Genomic DNA, 26,344 nt, shown 5'->3' on the forward strand with positions numbered 1-26,344 from the left:
GTGATAGGGCTAATGAAAGTGAAACAGTCTGATTTTTTTTTTTTTTGAGATGGAAGTTACTTTGGGGAATTCAAAGGGCTTATACAATAAGTACTTATACAATAAGTATGGCTAATCTGTAGTCTTCCATATACTGTTGGACTCACATCAGTTCTAGCTTTCGGATGGTCAAAGGTTACCTGACCTTGTTATACAGGCTGCCTAAGTACCTGCTTGTTCCTCTACATTCAACTTGTTAAAATAAAATAAAATCAAGCATTACGGGAGCACTACATGACTTGTCAACATTAACCTTGTAAACACCTGCCACTGTGACTTCCTTCTGCTCAGGAAGTGGTGAGTACGAAAAATGTAGAGCCGTAACATAGCAATAAACAGATAAACAACAGATGAGCGAAATACTAAATTATACTGAAGCTAAAGAACCGTGAATGAACTCTGGACATCCGGTTATGTGGAAAAGTGAAGCAACACATTAGCACAGTTAATGATTCATCTGCAGTTTCACCTCCTGAGTGATAACAGATAATATTCCCACATTCTCCCTTGTCTGGTTAAGAAAGAGCCAATGGAGAGTGAAAGGGACTAAACATTAAAAGAAAACAAGAGAAAATTCCGTTGGAAAGATAATGGGTTCCAGGCACACATTAAAAGATTGCAGCTTCATAGTGAATTCAGAATTTCAGGCTGCTGGACTGCATAAACTTAAGGTATGCATTTAGATTCTTCCTTTACATGTATACTCAAATAAATGTGATGACAAATGCTTTTTTATTTTTAAAAATATCCCTGTGTTTTGTCAATTTTCCCTTTTGCTTAACTTGACCTATTTTGTCTAATTCAATATAGTACAGCTTTGATGCCCTAGGTAGTATGACATCTGCACAGCTCATTACTATAAACTCACATGTACACTCACACAGTGTTGTAGCCAAAGTCAGTGATACTCAGAGTGGGCCCACTGAAAGAAACGGGAATTTCAATGAACCTAGTCTGAATAGAACTTAGTTGGATACAACCCACCCACACAATATTGTGTGTTGTGAACTTGGGTAATTAACCTGAGTCATGGAAGGTGCTTTCCATGTGAAAATACCACTGTATCAGAATCTAGATTTGTCTGACAAAGCCTGAGAATCTTCTGGGAAGAGATGCAAGACATTTCTTGTTTAGATGAAAGCCAAAGATGCAGAAAAGCGACTTAAGTGTACTATGCAAAAAAGGACCAACAATGTAATCCTACTCACATTTACTCAGAAGTAAATCCCATTGAGTTCAATGGAACATACTCTTGGATAAGTGTGAATAGGGCTACAGCTTAAACTGTGTGCATTTTTAGCTAATATACACATTTCCACAAAGCATATTTCCCCGATACAATGCCTTTTTGTATATGTGTGTGTGTGTGTGTGTGTGTTAGTTCAATCCATTCTGAAAACGCCCAGAGTTGGTAATGGTTTCTGGAGGAAACAGCATGAACATCCACATCAACAGCAACTATGTCATAGTTCTATTTGTTTTCTATACACACCATTCCGTCTGAATCTGAACCTCAGAGAATAGCATAAGTCAGAAATCTAAAAGAAATAAATTATGTAATGAGTAAAATGTTATCCAGCTCTTTCAAATTCCAAAGTCTGCATTTGCTCCACAGGTACTTGGTGGTACTGGTTGTTGTTGTTTTGAAACTACAAATGTATCCCCAAAGATCTCCACAGGGCTGTTAAAGCTGTAAAACTTTAAGCCCTTTGGAGGAATTGAAATTAAAACTAATTTTGGTAAAAATCAAAAACAAAACAGAAACCTGTTGTATATGACATTTCTTACTGGGTTTATTTTAAATGGCTCTGACAGAATTTAAACTCCATGTTTCCTATTCAGCTTAAAGAGTAGTGTTGTCATTTTCAAACTGGGGCTTCTGTGGGAACAGAAAACTGTTTACCATGAGTGGTGTAAATAAAATGTGCTCAGCTGGATTGCAATATAAAATGAATTGAGCAAAAAGTGACTCATATCCCTTACATGAAAGGACTGGTTAACAACACTGTTCATTTTGGGATGGTCCACCATGTCCGCGGTGAGAACAAACACAAATGCACTTAGGTCAATACTACACCTGCCATGGGATGTCTAATGTTTCTCAGAAAGATGGTTGCAAATTCACCAGTGATCTGATTGAGCGGTGATCGTATTCATTCTCACAGGACCCCTGGAAAAGACCACCTGAAATGATCAAGATAACAGGAAGGGTATAGTGCAATCACATAAATATTTGTGATTGCACTGTTGTAATTATACATAACATAATTGTTATATAATCAGTGCAACAGTGCACCCCAACTCTTGACAAAGAAGAAAAAGGTAGACTGACCACAAAAATTGCATTTCTCTTGGCCAGAAGGATAACTTCCTATTGCAAACCACCTTTACCCTGATGAAACCGTGCATGGGGCAGGACTTTCAAACGATTGCAATAATGAGGGTGAGGAACTCATAGAATTGTGGAGTTGGAAGGGATCCTCAGGAACATCTAGTCCAACCCTTTGCAATGCAGGAATACGTCCCTCAGCCGTACCTGAGTGGGCTTAAACCACCAAACTTCTGGTTAACAGCCAGACACACTGACCCATTGTGCCACCTCTAAGAAGACAAAAGCTAGTTGTCCATGCTTCCTCCTGGTCTGCTGCTCTGAAATCATGTATCAGTAACAGGGCTACATGTTTGTATTTTGGTTGTAGGAACCGTGGGGTGGAGTCATGTGTGCAGCAGCACCCATTTGTATTTAGAATTCTTCATACACCCTTGTTCCCTGGCTGGAAGACTGGCCATGTAAGATTTATCGAAAAGAAAAGAAAAAGGAGGAATAAATGCATTATTAGAAGAGAGGAGGAAAGGTTTGTATTAGTGTGTGCTGATTTATATGTCTGAAATGATGCAAATTAAGAAATAATTCCTATAATTTAAACAGAAACGTGTCTCACTGTAGTATAGAAGACAAAGAACAGGTGACCCACATGGCTTTGGTGGTGTCCAAAACTGACTGTTGGATAATTTCAAGTCATCATCTGTTTCTTCATATCTTTAGAACTGGATTGGGCTGGACAGAACTTTGGCTAGAGGACTGCTTGAAACATAGGCTTCTTCCCTGATAGCCTCACCGGCAGGTCAGGGCACTTTATGTTCAAACATACATTTAATATTGAGCTCAATGGCATTTCTGATTACAATTCAAAGTGTTGGTGTTGACCTTTAAAGCCCTAAATGCCCTCGGCCCAGTATACCTGAAGGAGTGTCTCCACCCCCATCGTTCTGCCCAGACACTGAGGTCCAGCGCTGAGGGCCTTCTGGTGGTTCCCTCACTGCGAGAAGCAAAGCTACAGGGAAACAGGCAAAGGGCCTTCTCGGTAGTGGTGCCCGCCCTGTGGAACACCCTCCCATCAGATGTCAAAGAGATAAACAACTACTTGACATTTAGAAGACATCTGAAGGCAGCCTTGTTCAGGGAAGTTTTTAATATGTGACATTTTAATGTATTTTTAATCTTTGTTGGAAGCCGCCCAGAGTGGCTGGGGAAGCCCAGCAAGATGGGCGGGGTAAGGTAAAGGTAAAGGTACCCCTGCCCGTACGGGCCAGTCTTGACAGACTCTAGGGTTGTGCGCCCATCTCACTCAAGAGGCCGGGGGCCAGCGCTGTCCGGAGACACTTCCAGGTCACGTGGCCAGCGTGACAAAGCTGCATCTGGCGAGCCAGCACAGCACACGGAAACGTCGTTTACCTTCCCGCCAGTAAGCGGTCCCTATTTATCTACTTGCACCCGGGGGTGCTTTCGAACTGCTAGGTTGACAGGCGCTGGGACCGAGCAACAGGAGCGCACCCCGTCGCAGGGATTCGAACCGCCGACCTTTCGATCGGCAAGTCCTAGGCACTGAGGCTTTTACCCACAGCGCCACCCGTGTCCCTGATGGGCGGGGTACAAATAATAAATTACTTACTTACTTACTTGCTTACTTACTGCTGGGTGGACATACATTAAGTTTAGCTTGAACTAGTCACTGTGAAGATGTATAACTATAGTCTCAGATGACGTACCTTTACAGCCATGGAAACCAAGTGTGATAGCTCAATAGTAATAAACAGACTCTAAAGTTGCAATAATAAACTCACTTACCCAGGAATAAATCCCACTGAAGTCAATGGGGCTTACTTCTAAGAAGACATGCAGAATATTGTGCTATGAACCCTTGCAACAGTACTCTAATTTTACAATTCTGCATTTGTTTATTCAGAGGTACTGTAAGTGCCATCATGTTTGATGTGACTCAAATAAGTCTGCATAGGAGTTCAGCCTTAATATTATATTTCATTCTTTCCCAGTTGGCTTAGTAGGTCCAAGTCTATATTTACAAAATTCCTTCAAGGAATTAATGATCAAATGTTCTTTGAAAATGCCAGGGTTCTCCTGGGGTCCTTCAGGCAAGACTCTTATCTAGATATATGTAGTTATTAGTCTAGCAATTAGCCACCGTCAGACAAAAGAAGCTTTGTATATAATTTGAATTTTTCCAGCTCTCACCTACAATCACGGTTTTTTGTGCTAGCGTTCTTTGATATCTAATAAGGCCATCCCTGTCAAGGATCTAGTTTCATTCTTGTACAAGCATGAGCTTTTATTTGTCACTCCAGCAAGGGCTGGGCTGCCTCAGGTTATATTACCTGCTTGTGTCTGCAGAAGGCAGGCTTACCAAACTGGAAAATCCAGCCTTTCTTTGCACAACCCTCGAACGAGACTTTGCATTTCCCGAACGCTGATAAAACTGGGACTTCTCAACTTTTACGTATTGATTTTTCCAAGAGCTCACTTGAAATCTATTTTTTGTTTTTGTTTTGAAGCATTCCAGTCTATCGTCCTGTTTCAGGGGCACAGGATATGGGACACGGGAACAATAGAAACTTTTCGGCTCTGGCATGTTATCATCAGAAACATACCCAGGGCTGAAAATGCAGAGGAAGTTAGTTTTTCCTGCTCACATGTCCTGTGTTGAAAAGTTCTTCACGGGGAATAAGAAGCAATGAATGGCCATGAGACCATTGATTTACCAGCATTAAGCAATGAAGAACGGGAGCATGAGCCTCTTAATCCTGAAGCCCATAATGAGGTAAGCCACTGAATTATTCACTTTCTGTTTGGTAAAAGTGTGTTACTACAATTAACCTGCATTGTTTCAGAATAATAAAGAATTCTCTTGGGACAGGCTTTGACTTTAACAGTTTTAAAGGTGTGCATGTGTGTGTGTGTGTGTGTGTGTGTGTGTGTGTGTTTCACACAGAGAAATTGGAAAATTCAGTGTGAAACACCCCCATTTAACAGATACAACACCTGTTTCTCACTAAGAATACCAACTTATCAGTTTCAGGGGCGCAGCGATGCATGAATCAGCCAGTTTCAGTTTCTCTCACTTCCTCATTTTTCTAATCTTAATCTTGCCACATTTCCACATCAGTTTGCAACTTTTAAAAAGTTGTCATGAAAATTCACCAGCATTTGCGTGTGTGTTCTCTTAATATACACATCCATGCATTCAGTTTTATCTAATGTACACATTTTGGCAAGCGGTTTCTCAAAATATAATAGATTTTTGTGTGTTGTTTAATGCACACTTTCTCCTAGAGTACTGCAAAACTTTGTTCCCCAATCCACAAAGTTGGCACATGTGTCACAATCTAGCTTCAGTGAATTCCTGGCTTACTGAAGACCTGTGATTCAGTTGCATCCATTTCCCATTTCCTTACAAACAGTTAATCAGTAGATTTTAGCTTTTTGAGTGTGCAGTTTTCAGTACTCTACATCTACTTTCCTGGACTGGAACCTTAAATGATTCACTCACAAACGACTGTGTTCTTACAATAATCATGTTGCCATGGTCATTTTCTTTAACCCTTCATTATCAAAAGTATTACATTTATGTATGTTATGTATATATGGTTTTCGACTAGTAAAACCAAGGTGGGTTGTGATTAGTTTACAATTAAGCCTTATGTATGTCTGCTCAGAAGCAAGAGCCAACAAGTTCAATGTCTCTAAGGTGGCTGCCTTAAGAGAGTTATCACTCTCCCCCAGTCATTAACAGTTCTTAGGAGGGGGGGGTGGAATCTGCACATAAATAAAAGATATATACTTTTACAAGTTCAGATATTAAAATTCAACATGCTAACAACAATCTCAGTTCTCAAAGTGTTGCTTCTTATAAAGCAAACAATAATACACAAACAAGATGTTGCTATCAGCAGGTTGAGGTGATCCCCAAGGCTTGCTGAAGTACAAACAAATCGGGGGGGGGGGACCTAACATGTTGGGAAGGCGGGAATCTGGTGAGAAGAGGGATGGAATGGAGTATTGTGGGGGAAGCAAACAATACGGTCAACAGTACAATGTGTGAACAGTGCACTCAGGCACTCAACACTGCAACATTTTATTGCAGGTCTCAGTTGTTAAAATAAAATGTTTAAATCTGCATGTGATTTATTCCTAGGTAGTCATGCAACATGTTGCAACTCTAATTTTAATGTGATGTGCTCACTATCATATTTATGGTGCAAGAACATGGATTTCAAAGGCTACAGCTATTCACACCTGAAACTGTTGTAACCCTATCGCTCTTTATTCTCAACAAAGAAGGTGCTGGTTTAAGCAAGTATGCATAAGATAGCAAACATCCTGCTTAGCAAACACAGATGTTTACTAAAGGTGTAACAGTTAGCTCTTCAAGCTAGGAACTTAGTATGACAGCTTCTACTTGTTGAGTTCCGAGCTCCAACATCTCCTTTTGGGGTTTCCAATATTGTTATAGACTTGGGTGTAGGAAGAATGATGCTCTTGAGATGTTGTTGGACTCCAACTCTTGTCAGTCCCATCCAGCATGAGCAATGGCCAGGGATCATGGAAGCTGTAGTTCAACAACATCTAGAGGCATTGGTTACCTTGATCTACAAGATCAAATTTAATACATGTGTGTTGGAATAATTCAATTAGAAATTGCTTTCTAATTTATTAACACAACTTATTAACGTATTTCCCCCCTTTTACTCTTTTATTGCGACAGACGGCAGCCTACTTCAAGTCATGTTTTGAAACTGTTTTTTGGAAATGCAAGCTGTGGATGATTTTAACTTCCGCTTTTCTGGTGTTGATTCTTGTGACTATTCTAAGTTTAGTTTTCTATTCAGGTATGTACCCTTCTTCCAATATGAAATGACATCAAAGTTATGTAGGGAGAGCTACTCCCCACCATGGTCTCAAGTTACTTGTGACTAACAGGGCAGTCCTTATATGATGTCTACACCAAAGTAAGTCCTACTGAGTTCAATGGGCTTTACTTCCGGGTAAGTGGGTATAGGTTGAATCTGAATTCCCACTGAAAAGCAATAGGACTTAATGTAATCATCTAGATTGGGACTTCTATGGCAGCATACACACCATACCTTTTAAGGACACACATACCCAAGAATCCTGGGACTTATAGTTTATCCCCACAGAGCTACAATTTCCAGAACCCTTCGCAAACTACAGTTCTCAGGATTATTGGGGGGGGGTGTGTGCTTTAAATGTAGAGTGTGTATACCGACAGTGTTTCTATGATAGTTCTGTGTGATGAGGGGGTACTTCTGTGGATTAGAAATGGCAAAGAATTTAAAACCAGCATTGGCCCTGCAGTTAGACATTTATCTGAAGACTTGGATCAAGGCTCACCTCTGCCTTGAACTTCTTATGTGATCTTGGGCAATGTCTCTCACCTTTCTCCATCTATGAAAGAAAAATTAGGATTCCTCCTCACAAAGCTGTTTTGACAGGCATAGGCAAACTCGGCCCTCCAGATGTTTTGGGACTACAACTCCCATCATCCCTGACCACTGGTCCTGTTAGCTAGGGATGATGGGAGTTGTAGTCCCAAAACATCTGGAGGGCCGAGTTTGCCTATGCCTGTGTTTTAACTATGATGCAAAACTGACAGAACATTGAAAATTTAACATGTTATAGTTGGTTTAAAAATGGCTTTCAGACTTATTCAGTTTTCAACACACTTTTATTTCTTTGGGGGTTATAGATCAACACTGAGAGTGAAACACGTTTATTACACAGTGTGTGTTTGCATAAAATGGATAAGTGTTAAATTCCCCTCCTGAGCACTGTGATCCCAATCTGAACTTTCACCATAGCCGCTTTATTTATACAGAGCACATGATACTATTCCTCCTATGCACTGTGTCTAGTTAGGTCCCAAGAGATAGCTGTGTCTGTATGCTGTGAAAAAGAGGCACCACCAGTGTCTGGTATGCTAGCATTACTTCTGCTTTGAATTTGGCCCTGGGTGTAAATGTAAGCATGTCATCGGCATGTGTATTGAACATTCACTGAACATTCAATTAAAAATGTAAAAGGGGGATAGCATGAAAGAGCCTAAATGCGTACAAACTGTACATATACTTAGAAAACTTTTCAAAGACAAGGTCACTGGTTTCATTTATTTGCTTCACATTTTTCCATGCCTCTTTTTCAAGAATCTTGATCATGTGAATTGAATTTTCCATGTGCAGTTTGTATGCACATAGACTCATCTGTGCTTGAATGCAGGTATATGGCTGGACATAAAGCCATCATTCTACTCTCTGCCCACCCACTGCTGTCATAGAATGGGCTGTATTTGCAAGGTTCCTGCACTGAGCAAGAAGTTTGTCTAGATGTCCTCCAACTCTAATCTCCTATGATTTTGCAACAGCCCACAGCCCAAACCACTGATCTTGGTTTAATGAAATTGAAATATAGACATGCGTTTCATCTCGTTGAGAGGAAGGTGTTATTGTTATTGCTATTGTTGTTATTGTTGTTATTATTTAGAATCACTATATGATGAAAAATATATTGGCTAGCTTGTGAGAGTTACTACAAATACTTTTTATTATTATTCTAGCAGTTTACATAGATGAAGATGACTACTGGGACCCTGAATCAATAGAAAATGGCAGTCTTCATAATTTCACAGGGATATTAAAAATTCACTGTACTAATCCTGACCTGGAGCTCTCAGAATCAGCATTTAAGTTGATTTTTGAAAATCTTAGTAAGAGGGTAAGTTTTCCAGCTAAAGTCCCATGGTGGTATCCAGTGACATCATTGCACAAACTGAACAGTTTCTGCCGGTGCAACAGAACTCCCTTTACGTCTCCTGTATTTATTCATTCTGCCACTTCATCCTGCATTGAGCAGTATATTGGATTGGATGACCTTCAAGGTCCTTTCTAACTCAAATGATCCCATGATCTCACACATGAACGTATTTTCTGTCCCATTCTTATAAGGCACAAGAGCCTCATCCTTAGGAGATGGGCCATAGGTCAGTAACAGAGCATCTGTCATGCATGTGGAAAGTCCCAGGTTCAATCCCAGGCATCTCCAGATAGGGAAGAGAATGGCCCTCTGTCTGAAAGCCTGGTCTTCCAGTCAATATAAGGAGGGAAAGATGGGACAGTCATCTCCTCCACCCCATACAATCTCCAGGTAGGAAATTATCATGTGCAGTCATTTCTTGGAAGTTTGTTTACACACACACACACACACACTGTGCAGCCACAAAGCTGCTCTAAACAAACCAAAATATTTAAAACGTTGAAGAAATAAGGAGGCAGCCCTAGGACCAGTCCCTAAGCACCTCCCTCCCTCTTTGTAAAAGTGGGTGGATTTGTCCACCCGTCAACAAGCAAACATGGAGCCAGTTCTGGGGGCAATGAAATCTGTTCAGAATGGCTCTGTGGTGAGCCATCCATCCTTACTGTTGCTTGAGGTGGCAACAATGAGCCAAACAAGGTCTCCATTTTGAATAGAATATTCCAATGAGATCATTCTTATGTCATGATGCGTTGTCCAGGAGCACCAGCTCTATGGGGCCAAGGTGTTTTTGCCCCCCCCCCATATCTGCTAGGAGCCCCTCAGTGTTGATGGCATGGAGGAGGGCCAGTGCTGAGCTGAGCACAGCACAGCACAGCTTCAGTGGCTGGCTCCTGAGTGCGAAAGAGAAGGAGCCACCAGCCACTGAAGCTGTGTCATGCTGGGATTCACACTCAGCCTCCTCCCAACGACGCTTGTTGTGCACATGCGCGCCATCCACTAGGACCCCTCAATCTTGGGTGCAAGTCAGTGCCTCTGGTGTTGTTGTTCCCAGGATCATTCTTGGGGGAAGAAAATGACTCCTGTCATTGCCCAAACAGGTCAGCTGCACGCCCCCCTTCCAGGAATGTCCCTGGGAATAATATGATGCAGTGACAATTGCACCAGGGCCTTCTAAACTACATGAAGCCTGGTCCAACTGATGGTGGTATTTTCATTGTTCATCCCTTGGGTAACCTGGTTAGAATGTTAAGACAACATTTCCCCCCTTAGAAAAACAGGAAGGATCACTACTTGGGAACTAGTTGGGAAACAAAAGTGATAGGAAGGTGTATTTTTGCCTTCAAGTAAGGAAGGCAGGATGTAATTTAGGCAAGCAAAATGTCAGAAGGAGACTTACTATTTATCTAAAGTAATTTGTAACTCTGTAGATGACATTTCTGAAATGTTATAACCCATAATGTCACGGAGTGTCATGGAGAATAGCTAAACAATATCAATGCAATGTACAATATCAGCAACCAGTGTGGTGCAGTGGTTAGTGTGTTGGTCTAGGACCTGGAAGAGACCTGGGTTCATAGTCTTTGTTTGTTTGTTTGTTAAATTTGCATACCACCCTTCATCCAAAGATCACAGGACAGTTCACAACATAAAAATACAAAATGAAAACACATGAAGCCCAGTTGTTGACTTTGGGCCAGTCACTGTCTCCAAACCTAACCTACTTTATAAGGTTGATGTGGGGAATAAACCAAGAGGATGAGAACCATGTACACCACACGGAGCTCCTGAAAGAGACATAAACACAATAAATAAATAGATAAGTGAATAACATGTGTCAGTAATTAATGTCTTCTCTCTCAAGCTTACAGATGTATACAGTCATTCACCTGCACTTGGACGATATTTTGTCATGGCTGAAGTTGTTTCCTTCAGGTAGGAAAGGAGAGTCAGCTCAAAGGATTCAATTATGTGATTTAGAACACCTGAAACTGAACGGGGGAAAAGTGTGTTGAGAATATTTTAACACAGTCCATATTTGATTTCTTAAAATGTTCAGTCCAGTTTTTTTAAAAAATTGTTTCTTGGTGGCCCTGTTTTGGCTCTACTTTGTTCAGCACTCACCACCTGTTGTAGGGTTACCATTTTCTCCCAAAGTGAAAATCCAGAGGCTTTTTTTTTACTTTTTTGTTGAAGTTGTTGAGCTTTTTGGGGGAACCCCCCCGCCCCCCATTTTTTTGTTAGCCCAACTTGCCAATTCAGCAAAAATCTGCCAGGACGCCATTTTTCGCAGTGATTCCTGGGTGTGTTTGAGAAAACCCAGATGTATGGCAGCCCTAACCTTTTGCTATTAAAGTATTAAGGGTGGCCGTTGCAATAACAGTCCACCCAGCAAGCTACATTCATTCCTCTTTGCAATGATTAAGGGTTCAGGAGCCCTACAATATAGCTTTGGGGCTTTAAGAAGTTGTTGGTACACACTCCCAGTGAGATTTATTTTTTTTAAAGCCACTCCAACGTGAAACGGCCCCAGCCCAGTATACCTGAAGGAGCGTCTCCACTCCCATCATTCAGCCTGGACACTGAGGTCCAGTGCTGGGGACCTTCTGGCGGTTCCTTCACTGCGAGAAGTGAGGTTACAGGGAACCAGGCAGAGGGCCTTCTCGGTGGTGGCACCCACCCTGTGGAATGCCTTCCCATCAGACGTCAAGGAAATAAACAACTATCTGACTTTTAAGAGATACCTGGAGGCAACCCTGTTCAGAGAAGCTTTTAATGTTTGATGTTTTATCGTGTTTTTAATATTCTGCTGGGAGTTGCCCAGAGTGGCTGGGGAAACCCAGCCAGATGGGCAGGGTAATAATAATAATAATAATAATAATAATAATACTGCCAGCTTACATTCCTTTGATGCAAAGGAGAGCACCCCAGTCTTCCTTTGTTTTTTGCTCCCAAATGTGCATTTATCACATTACCTCATGAAGTGTATTGAAAGTAGGGGAAAGAATAGCTGTATAACCCAATGGCTTCTCATTCCCACAATGTTTCGTTCCTTCTTACAGTAAAGAAAACAATTCAGCATCCTACCTTTTATGGTTCACGGTGCCGCCTGAGACTGAAGAGTTTATGAAGTCTAGAATGAGTGAAGGCTTTGTGATGAATATTTTAAGGCAAAATATTTATGACAAGGAAGAAATGGATGGGCTGAATGTACCTGATTGCACAAACATGAGGCTTGATCCAACTTCCCTTTCAGTAACGTGTAAGTACCTCATGCAGTGAAGAACTGTATTCTTTATTTTTTTAAAGTGTGAATTTTCTAGAAAGGTTATTTAGTGAATGAACCTCTCTGTAATATTTCACTCCCTTAGCATATACCCAGGGAAGTTATCTGATTAGCACAATACCTTACACCTGCACACCGGGACTCCCTTTCCTCATGTGCCTCCTCCAACCCTAATCTGTTCTGGGGTGTCTTCCAAGCTTCTGGAGAAAATTTGAAGGTGGGGATGCAGGGAAAGGAAGACCTGTTGTGCAGGCATGCATTCTTGTGCCAATGGAACAACTTTGCTCTATGCAACCTTATATGCAGATTCTGTGAATATTCTGATTCCCTTACTGTTGTATAATTCCCAGAGTATAAAACAACAGTACAGTCACACCTTGGTTTTTGAATAGCTTAGTTCTCAAACGTTTTGGCTCCTGAACACCGCAAACCCGGAAGTGACTGTTCCGGTTTGCAAACTATTTTTGGAAGCCAAATGCCCAATGGGGCTTCCACGGCTTACGATTGGCTGCAGGAGTTTCCTGCAGCCAATCAGAAGCTGCACTTTGGTTTCCGAACATTTTGGAAGTCGAACGGACTTCCGGAATGGATTCCATTTGACTTCCAAGATACGACTGTATTGTCATTGGTTCTACACAGTGGAGTTAATAACCACTTGCTTAACCTGCTCAAATAAGTGCAGGCCCTAAGATTCTTTTGAGGGAAGGCATGGCTGTTTAAGTGGTATAATAGTGCTTTAAATGTACAGTGTGGATGTGGCCTTTATGTCTTATCAAATATTGCATAGATAATAACTTTATGATCCAGAAATAGCCTGTGTGTGTATGTGTTGGGTTATGTGTGTTGTGTTGTGTTGTGTTGTGTTGTGTTGTGTTGTGTTGTGTGTGTGTGTTTGTATGTACGGCACATATATAACAGTTGGTTATATGTTTGTATATTTGTGGATGAGTGAAAATTAGAGAAGATAAATTAGGGGAGATGTGCCAATCAGTTATTAGTTTTAGCAATGGCTTTCTTTCTTCTTTTTAAAAGTAATAACATTCTTGTTTCTAAAGAAATACAGACTGGCGAATAGTACGAGGAAGCGTGAATAGTAAGCAAACTGGTGGAGCTCCAAAATGTCATCAGAGGAAGGGTCATATATGGAAACAATGACATCTTGTTCAAAGAACTATGGATCATTTCCAGCATGTCTTCAGTCCTCTTACTGAAATCAAGAACTTCAGGAGAATATGACTGCATCAGTCAAGTGGATAAGATGGTGGCCCTGGCAATGTTATAGATGCCCGTTTAGAAGAACATATGAGTTTGTTGGACTGCTATCTGACCACAACCAAATCTGGTTGTTTGAAGCTTGATGAAAGGAGAGTTCCAGAACATAGACACATAAGGCTTCATTCAAGCTTGAGCTGCTCCTTAGTATCATGAACCCAAAGTTAGTAAGGGATCATTCTGAAAGCCATTTTGGTTTCTCAGTTATGAAAGTCTTTCCAAGTTTCTCAGCAGACTGCTGGACTGTGCGTATTAAGATGTCCAGACTCATGTTTTATTGTGGGTGTGTTATGACACTATAAGAGTGTTTTAGTGGTGGATATATTCTGATTTGTTAGTTGTTCTGTTATTCTTGCATCCACATTACTGCTGCCTGGAGGGGTGTATAATGCGACAAAATCTGGACAAAAAACCCCAGACATTTGTGTGGTATGAAAAGTTACAGGATAAACTCTGGTTGTCAATGAAGTAGTATGACCACCCCAAAACATGTGCAGGCATAAATAGTATGGTAAGCAGGATCATGTGTGATCCAATAGCATCAGAGGCATAAATCATCATGAATGTGCAATGAAAGGGACATCTAGAGGGACACAAATAGAAACAAAAGCTCAGTTGTTGTATAATAAAATGATTGTGCTAAAATGCCTTAAATGTTAAGCAACAAAGTTCTATTTTTTTAATTAACCAATTTTTTTTAATGTTGGTTGCTTCATTTTCCTCTTATGGTGGATGAAATGTGCCATCAGTACAGTATGCTTGTTTCAAAACCCTGGAGTGAGAATCTGTGTGTTTAGTGAATGGACAAAGCAAACCATATTGGCCCCACAAGGATAGTTTTGTTTTCTGAAATCTGAATTCTCCTCCGTTGCATCTAATGGCAAGAAGTTGCAAACCCTGGGAGCTGACGCTGAGAAGGTCCACTCAAATTCCCACCAAACATGCTTGAGAAGTTGAAATGTATAATATCTTTAAGATATTAAGATGCAAGGAAACTCATATCAGGGAATAGTTAGTCAGATATCTTACTTTTGATAGATCATAATCAGCACTTTGAATTGTGCCTGTAAACAGGTTGGTGGTCACTGAAGCTGCTACAACATGATATGAGAGCTATATGCTTCCTATCACTGGCCTTGGTCAATAGTCTGAGTGTAATATTCTGATACACCTGGAGTTCCTGAACACTCTTGAATGGCAAGCCCAGAGATGTAACTAAGGCAGGTCTCACTGAATCCAGATCTGACATTTTGGGGAAGAGAAGCAGTGGCAGATACCAGCATAAAATCACTCCAGGCACTGGAGGAGGAACAGGGGTGGGGTGGGGGGAGTGCACCATCCCTGGCACCATCGGGGAGGAGGTTACCATCGCGGCCGCCCTCCAGACATGCACCCCCCACTGCACCGGGTACCACGCCCCCACAGGTGACGTACCATGCCCCCAGGACGCACATCACGCTCCTCATGGGCAATGTGCTATGCCATCGTGCCATGCGCCCCTCCCCACAGGGTGGTGTGCCACGCCCCCAGGATGCTCATCACACCCCCAGGATATGCACCAGCCATTCCCTTGCCTGCTCTCCGCCCCCGGTGCCGGAGCATACAGCTTTGCCACTGACTCCAGGCAACTTCTGATACCTGGGTAGCCAGTTTCAGGGCTGAATCCAGGAGTGCGCCCAAACTACAAACCTGAGTCTTCAGAGGAAGTGCAACCCTATTCAAGATAGGCTGAGCCCCTCTTCTCTGATCTGCCTTATTACTGACCAGAAGCACCTCTAACTCTCCTAGATAAAGCTTCAGTTTGCTCATTCACATCCATAAGATCAGACACTGAGGACTTCACATGACACTAAATACATGTTTGTATTTACTGTGCTGGCTTTTTCAAAATGCAAATTATATCAGTGGTGTTGATAATTAATGGTATCAGAGCTTTCATGTGGGGAAGGATTTAACTCTTTCCTCCTGAGGAAAACCCCTCTTCTGGTGTCAGTAATGCTTTGGTAGGAAAAGCCCCATTAGCTCCAATGGGGGATTTCCTACCAATTCAAATGTTTGCTTCAGTGGAGGGTTTGTCCTCAGAACTGCAACAGGTGGCTAAGGAGTTAAATCACTCTTCTCTACCTGCTGTATGGCGATAATTATGCTGTTTGCATTTTTTTTAAAGAAACCCCTACATTTTCAATGCAAAGCCATATTTAATGTCATGCATAGCTGGAGTTTGATTCAGAACTTGAACAGCTGCCTTGGATTTAGATGGAAAGAGAAGGAGATGGCCCTGGGTTGTATCCAACATAGTGTGTTTGGTGTTCTACTCATGGAACAGGGCTTACCCTTCCTCTCCTTTCCTGCCTCCCCCCCCAATCTACTCCCTCTGGGGCAGATTATGAGGGTGTACAAGGAACTGTAGGGATAGAGAGCAGAATGAACCTTCATTGCGCAAGTGGGATGGCTGTGTTGGAGCCAACCCAATGAACTTCAAACCTCCAATGACCTCACCCAGAAATTTCATGTATGTGTTAAATATCATGAGGGACAAGATGGATCATAGGCAACAGGAGTTTCCCCAGTATTCCTTTCTGAAACTACCCTTCTGAGAATGACTAGAGCCACCTTAACAGGGATATGTTCATAATTAACAAATCACCCTATTAAGGAAAACCAACAAGGAATTCTTATGAAGGGATCCCAGGAGAGGAATCAGTAGGTGTTAGTTTCTTTATTCAATAGATTTGTAGCTCATTGTTCAATGTGAATAATTTCCAGGGTGGTTTACAGTGACAGCTCAAGGCCCATCACAATCATCAGTCACCACACTGTGACATTTAAAGAGAGAAAACACCTTTTTTTTATTTCTTCAAAGTTTTCAGTTGAGGAAGTACCCCAAATTAGGAGACAGGAGACAGACCCTCATGGGCAACCAAACTCTTAGATGGGTTTCCATGATTCTGTGGAACTTCCTCCCAGTTAAGATTAAGCAGGGGCCCTCACCATTCAACTTCAGGAGCCTGACAAATACCTTCCATTTTCAGCAGGCATTTTTCAGGAAGCTTTCTGCTTTTATGATTACTTTTGATTGCTTTCATCCAATGTATAAATTTTAATAATTTTGGTGTACACTACTAGATACTTAGGTAATTAAGCAGCAGATAAATATGTCAAATAAAACAAAACTTGGCTACTTCTCTCCCATGCATTAAAACTCTGCTGTGTCCACTGAAGCCAACCAAATCCCAGACTGACCTAAATCAGCCCAATTCCATTTGGGATCTGGGATGTGATCAGATCCAGCCTTTGACTGACAGACCGTGGCAGTGGACACCAGCCACACTGCCCAAAGCTTTCTTTCCTTTCCACTCATCACCTTGAGCTTTATTGCTGCTGCTGCTGCTGCTGCTGCTGTTATTGTCGATGACCTACATTCACCATAACTGCCAGATAACAATATAAAAATGCAACAAGAAAACCAGGTAAAACAATTTACAATCAAAAGAGCAGGAAAAATCCTAACCCAATATATATACCGTATTTTTCGCCCCATAGGGCGCACCGGCCCATAGGGCGCACCTAGTTATTTGGGGGGGGATAAAGGGGGGGGAATTCCCTTTATTTCCCCCCCAAAACCAGGTCGGGGAATCCAAACCAGGTCGGGGAGCAGCAGGATGGCAGTGCTCCGCCTCCCCGCTGCCCCCCAAGCTTGTGGGGCTGCCCGATATCTGCATGAAGCCCGGGGCGCGCTGTGCAGCGCACCCCTGGCTTCGGGATGCAGGCTGCTATCCGCAAGCCTTGGGAGCCCGACGGGAACTCCCGCAGAGTTCCCAAGGCTTGCGTAGAGCTTCCTGAAGCCTGGAGAGGAAGAGGGGTCGGTGCGCACCAACCCCTCTCGCTCTCCAGGCTTCAGCGAAAGCCTGCATTTGCCCCATAGGACGCACACACATTTCCCCTTCATTTTTGGAGGGGGAAAAGTGCATCCTATAGGGCGAAAAATATGGTATATATCTTTTGAAAGCATTGATTTAGATTCTCACCCTATTCCCTATGAATCTTTCTCTGATGCCTCTGGATCTGTGTGGATGTCATTATACAGTGGTACCTCAGTTTATGAGCTTAATCCATTCCGGACATCCGTTCTTAAACCAAAGCCGTTCTTAAACTGAGGCACACTTTCCCTAATGGGGCCTCCCACCGCCAGTGCCCTTCCACCGTTCGGCTTCCATTCGTAGACCAAGGTTAAGTTTACTAACCAGAACATGACTTCTGGTTTTGTGGAGTTTGTAAACCAAATAGTTCATAAACAAGGCTGTTCTTAAACCGAGGTACCACTGTACTGCACTATGAAGGTCTTAAGGTCCTAATGACTACAACAGCAGTGCTTGGATGAGAGGTATGTTTATTGTTATCTATTTTGTAAAATTTATACACCACTTTATTATTATTTTTAAAAAAACCTCAATTATCACTAACTACAATAATAATTAGTGATAAATAAATTGCTAAAATAAAATTATCACTAACACAGTAAACAGTAAATTTATCACAATAAAACTAACAACAATCATTTAAGATACTGGAAAAGTTAAAATAACAATAGACCAAAATTCGATTAAAACCCACCCCAGCTTTCTAAACATCTGGGTAGGCTGGTCTGGACAAAAATGCTCTTAGCAGGTGCAAAAAGGAGTACAGTGGTGCCCCGCAAGACGAATGCCTCGCAAGACGGAAAACCCGCTAGACGAAAGGATTTTCCGTTTTGGAGGTGCTTCGCAAAACGAATTTGCTATGGGCTTGCTTCGCAAGACGAAAATGTCTTGCAAGTTCTGCGGGGGTTTTTCCCCTCCCCCCCTTTTTCCCCAGCCCCTAAGCCGCTTAACAGCTGTTCTCTAAGCCGCTTAACAGCTGATCTAAGCCGCTTAACAGCTGATGCTAAGCCGCTTATCAGCTGATCATCTAAGCCGCTTATCAGCTGATCCACTAAGCCGCTAATAGCCTTTTAGCAGCTAATCCGCTAATCCCTTAATAGCCGCTAATCCCTTAATAGCCGCTAATAGCCACTAAACCGCTAATAGCGCTAATCCGCTAATCCGCTAATGAGCTTGCTTCGCAAGACGAAAAAAACCGCAAGACGAAGAGACTCGCGGAACGGATTCTTTTCGTCTTGCGAGGCACCACTGTACAGTGAAGGGGTTCTTCCTGATATCAATAGACAGGGAGTTCCAAAGTGGAGGTGCGGCCACATGAAAAGATCGAGTTCTTACAAATGCAGAACAAGTATCATTTGACACCTGCAGCCATGTCAGTTCCACTGCAGTTGAGTGGTCATATATGAGGGGAGGAAATCTCATAGGTAAACTGAAGTTGTTAAGGGCTTTATATACTAATAGCAACACCTAGAACTTGGCCCAGTAGCAAATTGGCAACCAGTGCAGATCTCTGAGCGCAGGTGCTTATGCAATGCATGTGTCACCACCACCCAAAACACCTTGAGGCACTATAGCTGATGTAGTGGGAAATATTTATGGCAATGAAATTTTCGTCATTATGCTACGAAATGTAATGTTTTCTTATCCCAAAGAGGAGAACTAATCTTTCACAACATCATCATAGTCACTGTTGTACTGGAAGCTGGAAGAGCTCACTCTTTTCGGAATAATGATGACATCTTCATAGATGGTGGTAGTGCTTGTTTCGTGTCCTTTAATGTCATTTCCTCTAATAATATGGTCAAGCGTAGCGTAGCATATTTCAGAGGGCTCTGCAGAGACTTTGTCATCAGTGTTCTCCTGGGAAGAAAGAAATCAACTTTAACATAAAAAATGCAGCTTTCAATTGTGTGTGGAGTCTGTAAATGAAATTCTTCTGCCTAATACTGTTACCAATCATTGGTAGTGCAGCTAGGAACTGGATAATCTGTCAATTTTGGTCGCCCGCCCCCCCCCCCCAGTTTATCATTTTATCTATCTTAACTTCAGTTTTCCAGGTTTCCACACTTAGTCATGTTTGTTTGTTTTTAATGCAAAATAATTTGGCTTGGCCCTCCCTTGAAGAGTTTACTTCCCTACCCCAGTCACAAAATTGTTTGATGGGGGGGGGTGCCATCAATTATTTACTTCCAACTTCATTTAGCCACTCTTTTTGAGGTATTATTCGACTCCCAGCAACTGTATACATGACCAGTAGCCAGGGGTGACTGGAGTTGGAGTTCTGTAATATCTGGAGTCCCTGTAAGTATTTAACTCCATACTTCAGTATCATGGATTTCAGCAGGGCTCAGTCACAAATATATTTTGTTGGTTTGTGCTTGGCATTCACCTGAGCATAATGAGATATGAGTCTCCCAGAATAACTCAGCCATTCCTATAACAACAAAAAATTCTCTCAGTGGTTACCTCTGCCGAACATTGTAAATTTTCCCAGTTCGTATGAGGCCATCAAGTTCACACAGAATTTATGACTCATCCTTATGCAAAACCCAAACTTCTCTTTACACTCCTTTGCCTCAGAGCATGATACCAGAATAGGAACCAAATGGGACAAGAGAGTTCAGAACGCAAGTAAATAAATAATCCCTTGTTAGTGTAACACAGTTATGCTCTAGCAGGGCCTCTTTTTCATTTATCAGCTTGACCTTAGGTATTACAATCTGCCAGTTTTCATATATGACTGAAAAGATATTGAAGCAACATTTTGTAAACCTAAAGAATTTGTTGTCTTTTTAAAAATATGATTTTTTAATTATTTAACTCATGCATTTATATCTTGCCTTCTAGAGTAAACAGCAAAAGAGGCAGCTTTTACCAATTAATAAATACAATACGGCCTTGACCTGTGCTATGTTTAAAGCAGCATTGCTCCACTTTAAACAATCATGGCTTCCCCCAAGGCATCCTGTAGTTCATTAAGGGTAATGAGAGTTGCTAGGAGACCCCGTTCCCTTTACAAAGCTGCAATACTCAGGTTTCCTGTGAAGAGGGGTTTGCTTACTAGGAACGTAAAATGGGAAGGGAAATAACTATTGCCACTTTGAGCTCCTCAGAGGAAAAACAGGATATAAATATAAATAATAAACACAATCTTGAAGAGGACAGGAAAAATCTTTCAGTACCTCATCATGAACTGATGAAACATCCTCAGCTTGTACTGGAAGAAGAAGCAGAAATAAGATTTGAGTGTAAAAATAACGACGATGACATTGAGGTAGGCATGAGAAACTACAAATATCATAGATCCTGCTCTGCTCAGCTGCATGGAAACATCAAGCATCTTCAAACTATTCACTTGATCAAATCCCTACTGCAGGAGTGTGCAGAAGGTAGATCGGGATCCAGTGGGCAAGGCCTCCTGATTTTCAATAGCAACAACAAAATTACCTTTACCCACCTAAATTAGGCAGCAGAAATAAGAAAAGCTTATGGTAACTAGGAGTGGGCTTTTTTGTGAAAGATCACCTCATTTCTAATACTGAAAAAACCCCAAAACCCTTTGCTCAGAGGCACCCTGTCCTTTAATTTGGTCAGTTATGGTAGGCTCTAGTTTGTAGATCTTGGGGTTCTGGTAGATCTGAAAAGCCCGAAGTTCTGCTGCAGTCTTGTCATTTTCTGGAGACGGAGGTCACTTCTACACAGCCTATTTATCAATATTTCATTCTGGTTTCCTTCGTTGCGTCAAGCGACATGATGGGGAAAGGCCAGTCTTTGGGGGGAAATGGGTTTGTTGCGCAAGACCTCCAAACCAAATTTAATTGCACAACCTGACTTTGCCAGTGTGCGATTGAATGCCGCCCCAAACTAGCGATGCTCCAGAAGCCCCCCTAGCCAGGCTCTGCAATAAGCTTAAAGACGTAACTACTCACTCACTTCTGATGTGAAAGCATTTCTTTCTCCTCAGGCAGGGCAAAGGCTTTCTGCTGCAACATAAAAACCAGAGAAGCTGTTTGAGAATGGAGTTCAGCCACAGTGTACAAGTACTGTAAATGCTTTCCCCTTCTGAATATCTGTTCCCTACCTGAGATGGGAAGACCTCTCCCAGATCAGGGCAATAGCTGAGTGGTAGAGCATCTGCTTTGCATGCAGAAGGTTTCAGGTTCAATCCCAAACATCTCCAATAAGGGCTGGGAGAGTACTCTGCCTAAAACTCTTGGAAGGCCGCTGCTATTCATTGTAGGTAATTCTGAGCTAGATGGTCCGGATCAGTGCAAGGCAGCTTCCTATTTCCCTTAGCACCCATTTCTCCAACTCCTTGTTTCATCTGGGTGTCTAACTAAGGCAGAGGCATGTCAAAGAGAGATAAACTGATCTTACATACAGAAACTCTTACATGAATGGGTGTGTGAAGTGATTCGCGGCACAGTAGCAAACACAAGACATTGGAATTGTCTTTCTTTCTTTGCATTGTGTTCATTTTTATATGAAATAATGCCCACACCCCATCTGAATATGAAATGGTCCTGCTAATGGGGGGCCACTAGGTGGCGCATTGGAAGATGGCTGACAATAACATCTCTCTGACCCATACGAGGTATTAAGGGGCTGCTATGGGAAGTAGGCAGCCTTCCTGGCCCCCCCAAGGAGATGGGGGGACTGCCTTGCCAGCGGTGTTCATAATGCACCCCCTGATCCGAGAGATGGGGGTGCCGAACACTTGGCACAAGCCCTCGGTGGAGTCAGATCTTCCCGACGCCGATTCCAATCAGCGCGTGCTGGTTGCTTCAGCTTGGAATTATAATTGGAAATAATAGGATTGGAAGGAAGGCTGAAGCACATATATCAAGTGAAGCTCGACGATAAGACTGCTGATTAATGGATCTCTGTGACCGGGAGCGACGGATGGATAAGTAAATCTTTTGATGAACCACTACTAGGAGAATGTATGGCTGGAACGAAGGGGGGGTGGAGGAAAAAACTCTTTTTTTTCCTTACATGATGTGATAATAATAACCCTCCACCCCAGAAAGAAATAAGATCGTCGCGTTTCAATAATCATAAACAGAACTTTAAGAACTGTGTGGGGGAAAATATAATATAATAAGAGAAGATCGAATGGTGAGAAAGAGGAAAATTTCTATGACGCAGTTAAAAAAAAATGGCGTCTCGCCAAGACAGGCTGGCCGGAGAAGAAAACAGGGGGAGGAGAATCAGGATTGTGCAAAAGAGAAGGAATGTTGGAATGCAAGTTTGACCTGACAGAGCCCCCTAATTTATTTGATTTATTGGGCTAGCCTGAGGAAAAATAATGGACAGACCGAAGATTAACTTTGTGTATGGAAGTATTTAACAGAGGTTGTTCCTGAATAATATGAGTTTGGAAGAGCATAAAACCCACACAGAGACGCCAAATTTTCAATCTGTTTGTGAAAATCATCAGAGATCGCAAAGAAAGGAATAAATGATAACAACAAGAAGAGAAAGAAAGTAATAAAGGTCTATCCGAATCGAACTGGATGGAACTGTCTAATAAAAGCAGCAAATAAGTGATGTCTGGAGTCATCTGGAATTTTGGACTCGTGCGGAGCTTGATGTATGGGTACCCCCCCCAAAAAAATTTAAAATTTGGCTGTATAATCTGGAACTAATGTGATTTGAACAATGTGATGTGATTGGCCTGTTAATAAAAATTATTAAAAAAAAAAAAAAAAGAAATGGTCCTGCTAATAGGGAAAAGGGAAAGTTTCAGTATAATGAGGAGAGCCCACAACTTAACATAGGAAGCTGCCTTATGATAATGAATTAATAGAAATAACGAACTAATAGAAAAATGCATAGAGTTCATGAAAGCCAAATTGGACGGCATCATCTAGTGGATGGAGGGCTTATCCCCAACACCTCAGTCTCATCCCAAGGAAGTCCAGCCTTAAGATGGTAGAACATCACAATCCTTCAGGTTTAGGATCCCTCTTCTGTAAATCTAGGTTTGAGATCCTCAAGCATTATTAAACCCAGCCTTTTTCCCTGGCAGGGATTCAAGGTGGCTTACAGATAAAAAGAACAGTTAAAACACAGAAAAAGAATAATTAAAAAACAATTAAACATTAATAGAATTAAAACTATATCTACATATCTATAGCTATATATTATAGATTAAAAGCATGCAGACATAGGATGCCAAGTATACAAGAAGCCTTGTCTCCCGACATCATTTTATAAGTACAGCTTTTATTAAACCATTGAAGAAGTTTGGTCCATTATCTGCTTGAACTGGGAAAGTCCGAGGTTAAATCTGGAGCTGGGATAACCTGACCCCCTCCCACTTGAAGTAACACTAGACGTACCTTTCTTTGGTTCCTTTATTCCCCATCTCTTCTGTGAGAGTTTTCAACTTCCCCTTCCTTTCTTTTTTGAGTGTGTTATAGTAATTGCTCTGCCAATAACGTTAGAAGAGTGAAATCCCGTCAGAAGGTATAAACGTTCTTTCACATGGTTTCCATAACCAAAATCAATAGAGTAAAATGACACAGCAAAGAAATTCCCCTTTTACATCACAGGTAGGTGTGTAGCTGCCAAAGAGATAAATGATGTCACTTCTTCAAAGTGATATGTCAGGATAGGCTAATTGTGGCTTTCTAGTAACGAGAGAGGAAAGACCCAGGTGATATGGCTGGGATTCTTTTTTGGGGGTACATCATGATTCATCATCTGACTTTCAATGTGCATCACCTTATCTCCGGCTAAACATTTTGCCCACGTGATAAAATAGCATAAGAGAAGTTTGCTCATAAAACGTACCACACAATGTTGTTCCTCTTTCGTTTGCAAAGCAGCCTGATGTCCACCTCCTCATTTTTCTTCCAGTGTCCCCAAGCACAAAAATAGAAATAAATCCTGGAAGAAGGTTTAAACAATCATCTTACAAAAACTGTGTTTTAAGGAAATAAATAAGAAGAAGTTGGTTTCTTGGGGATAAAGAACTGTGTGTACGGTAAACTTTTTGCTATCTAGTGGTTTCTGGGTGTTTTTCTTTTATAGCACATATCGTAAACTGACAACATGTGGTTTTGAAGTATGATGAATTATGCAGCCAAAGTGATTAGTAAAATGTTTCTTCTTTAGAATGCTGTGTCATGGATGTAACACTATTGACAGACTTGCCATACGTTTAGGAATTCCAGGACATGTCTTCTTTTTGGGGTCCTACATGCCCACCTGGAGAGAATTTTACATTTTAAAGCAAATGTTCAGGATTTTTGGTTTTTAATTTTTTGGGGTGTGTACAAGGGCAGCTCTGGTTCAGGTTCTGGCTCTGGCTTGGCTCTAAAAAATCTCAACAACTTTTTGTGTCCGGATTTTTACCCCTTGAAATATGGCAACCCTACCATTGACCTCGTCTGCTATGTATGAGACATCTTGGGTCTGTAGAACCAGCTGAGCATTGGAGTCCATAGAAGCTCAGGGTAAAACATGATTAAATTCAGTGCAATAAACAGTATTTGGTCTTACTAGTCTTTTGGTGTCTGGCCTACGAGGAGCTTATGCTGTTGTAGGAACATAGGAAGCTCCCTTATACAGAGTCAGAACATTAGTCTATATAGCTCAGTACTGTCTACACTGGAAGCTGCTCTTCAGGCAAGGTTTTCTTCCAGCCCTACCTGGAAATGTTGGAGTTGAACCTGAGACCTTCTGCATACAAAGCAGGTGCTCTACCTGAGATATGGCCCTTCCCTGGTAGAATCTCACACTAACTTGGGCATATAAAGGCTAAGAAAGTGCAAGGCTAATTGGCTAGGCATCTGTCCCCACAATTAAATATGTGAGCACTCATGGTGAAAGGGGCCAAGCAGGGGTAGCCAACACAGTGCCCTCCAGATGCTGCTGAACTACAATTCCCATCACCCCTGGCCATTGGCCATGCAAGCTGAGGTTGATGGGTGCTGGAGTCCAAGAACATCGAGAGAGCATCACCTGGCTATCCTTGGGCTAAAGTCTTGAGCCAATGCGTTGCCTGAGGATAGCTTTAAAAGATTTTAGTTGGTATTTTAAAAAATGATTTTTAGATGTCCTTTATTATTTCTGAAGGTTTTGAATAGGTTTTTTTATTTGTAATTATCCTGTTTCTACTACTTTGTTGTTTGATGCCTTGTGCTCTTTTGGGAAGATAAACAGGCTAGAAATTTGATTCCTTTGCCATTTCACCCCTCCGTCTCTCCTTCTTGGTTATAGACAGTGGGGAAGTCAGGTAAGCAGCACTGCCCTGCTACCTACTATTGGAGAAGATGTGAAAGAAATAGGTGCATATAGGCACATGTGGCGGCCTTGCCTGAGAGCACAAAGTTTGGGGGGGGAAGAAGATTTAGAGAAATAAGTGTTGTCATGGGTCAAAATTGTAGTGTGCTCAGTGGTTTTATTTACTGTCTCAAGTGTGAGGAATCTCAGACCCAAAGGCCGATTATGGCACTCCAGGCCTCTCTAATTGGTGCTTAAGACTCTCTCTCTAGGCCAGGCCCTTTTTGAGTGCTTTTGCCTGGCTAGAATGTGTCCCACATTCAAAACAGGGACAATAACATTCAGGAATGCAAAGCTTCCTTTAGCTTTAATATGGAAATGTTTCTCTTCTCACTATCCAAAGTCCTGAGATATGAAAATATCAGATTCTTTTGAAATGGAAAAAGATAAGACCGATTAATTTAATTTGTTTAT

The 26,344-nt window shown here is 41.8% G+C and overlaps 2 protein-coding genes across 9 annotated transcripts; one reads left to right on the forward strand and one right to left on the reverse strand.

Moving 5' to 3' along the window:
• The first annotated feature begins 525 nt into the window (after positions 1–525).
• LOC310676508 (TPA-induced transmembrane protein) lies at positions 526–14,488 on the forward strand. 2 transcript variants are annotated; one of them, XM_083438493.1, is made up of 7 exons: positions 526–710; positions 4,891–5,156; positions 7,101–7,224; positions 8,967–9,124; positions 11,025–11,095; positions 12,223–12,422; positions 13,502–14,488. In XM_083438493.1, coding segments are annotated over exons 2-7 (642 nt in total). In that variant the 5' UTR covers positions 526–710; positions 4,891–5,069; the 3' UTR covers positions 13,504–14,488. The 2 variants fall into 2 exon arrangements, with proteins under 2 accessions (XP_083294619.1, XP_083294620.1); XM_083438494.1 differs by lacking the exon at positions 526–710 and having other exon boundaries at positions 4,130–5,156; positions 8,970–9,124.
• A 4,406-nt stretch (positions 14,489–18,894) lies between these two features.
• Positions 18,895–26,309, reverse strand: LOC310676525 (uncharacterized protein). Of its 7 annotated transcripts, none has more exons than XM_083438535.1 (6): positions 24,437–26,309; positions 23,983–24,071; positions 21,572–21,618; positions 20,821–20,855; positions 20,028–20,072; positions 18,895–19,498 (listed from the first exon to the last, which is right to left on the reverse strand). In XM_083438535.1, the coding sequence occupies exons 2-6, from the start codon at positions 24,006–24,008 to the stop codon at positions 19,298–19,300; spliced, it is 354 nt and encodes a 117-aa protein (XP_083294661.1). In that variant the 5' UTR covers positions 24,009–24,071; positions 24,437–26,309; the 3' UTR covers positions 18,895–19,297. The 7 variants fall into 7 exon arrangements, 6 of the variants coding, with proteins under 6 accessions (XP_083294661.1, XP_083294660.1, XP_083294664.1 ...); XM_083438534.1 differs by having other exon boundaries at positions 21,572–21,621; XM_083438538.1 differs by lacking the exon at positions 20,028–20,072.
• Between the last annotated feature and the right edge of the window lie 35 nt (positions 26,310–26,344).

This window comes from Podarcis tiliguerta (assembly GCF_965153285.1).
Source record: "Podarcis tiliguerta genome assembly, chromosome: 4".
NCBI classification, from domain to species: domain Eukaryota; kingdom Metazoa; phylum Chordata; class Lepidosauria; order Squamata; family Lacertidae; genus Podarcis; species Podarcis tiliguerta.

Excerpts from the sequence above, each read along its gene's own strand:
- LOC310676508 (XM_083438493.1), top strand. The coding sequence starts at position 5,070 with ATGAATGGCCATGAGACCATTGATTTACCAGCATTAAGCAATGAAGAA. Across the intron at positions 7,225-8,966 it reads AAGTTTAGTTTTCTATTCAG|CAGTTTACATAGATGAAGAT; the intron begins GTATGTACCCTT and ends TTATTATTCTAG. Across the intron at positions 9,125-11,024 it reads TTGAAAATCTTAGTAAGAGG|CTTACAGATGTATACAGTCA; the intron begins GTAAGTTTTCCA and ends TTCTCTCTCAAG.
- LOC310676525 (XM_083438533.1), bottom strand. The coding sequence starts at position 22,081 with ATGTCTTGTGTTTGCTACTGTGCCGCGAATCACTTCACACACCCATTC. Across the intron at positions 20,856-21,571 it reads GAAATGCTTTCACATCAGAA|TACAAGCTGAGGATGTTTCA; the intron begins GTGAGTGAGTAG and ends TTCTTCTTCCAG. Across the intron at positions 19,499-20,027 it reads TCATATCTCATTATGCTCAG|GAGAACACTGATGACAAAGT; the intron begins GTGAATGCCAAG and ends CTTTCTTCCCAG.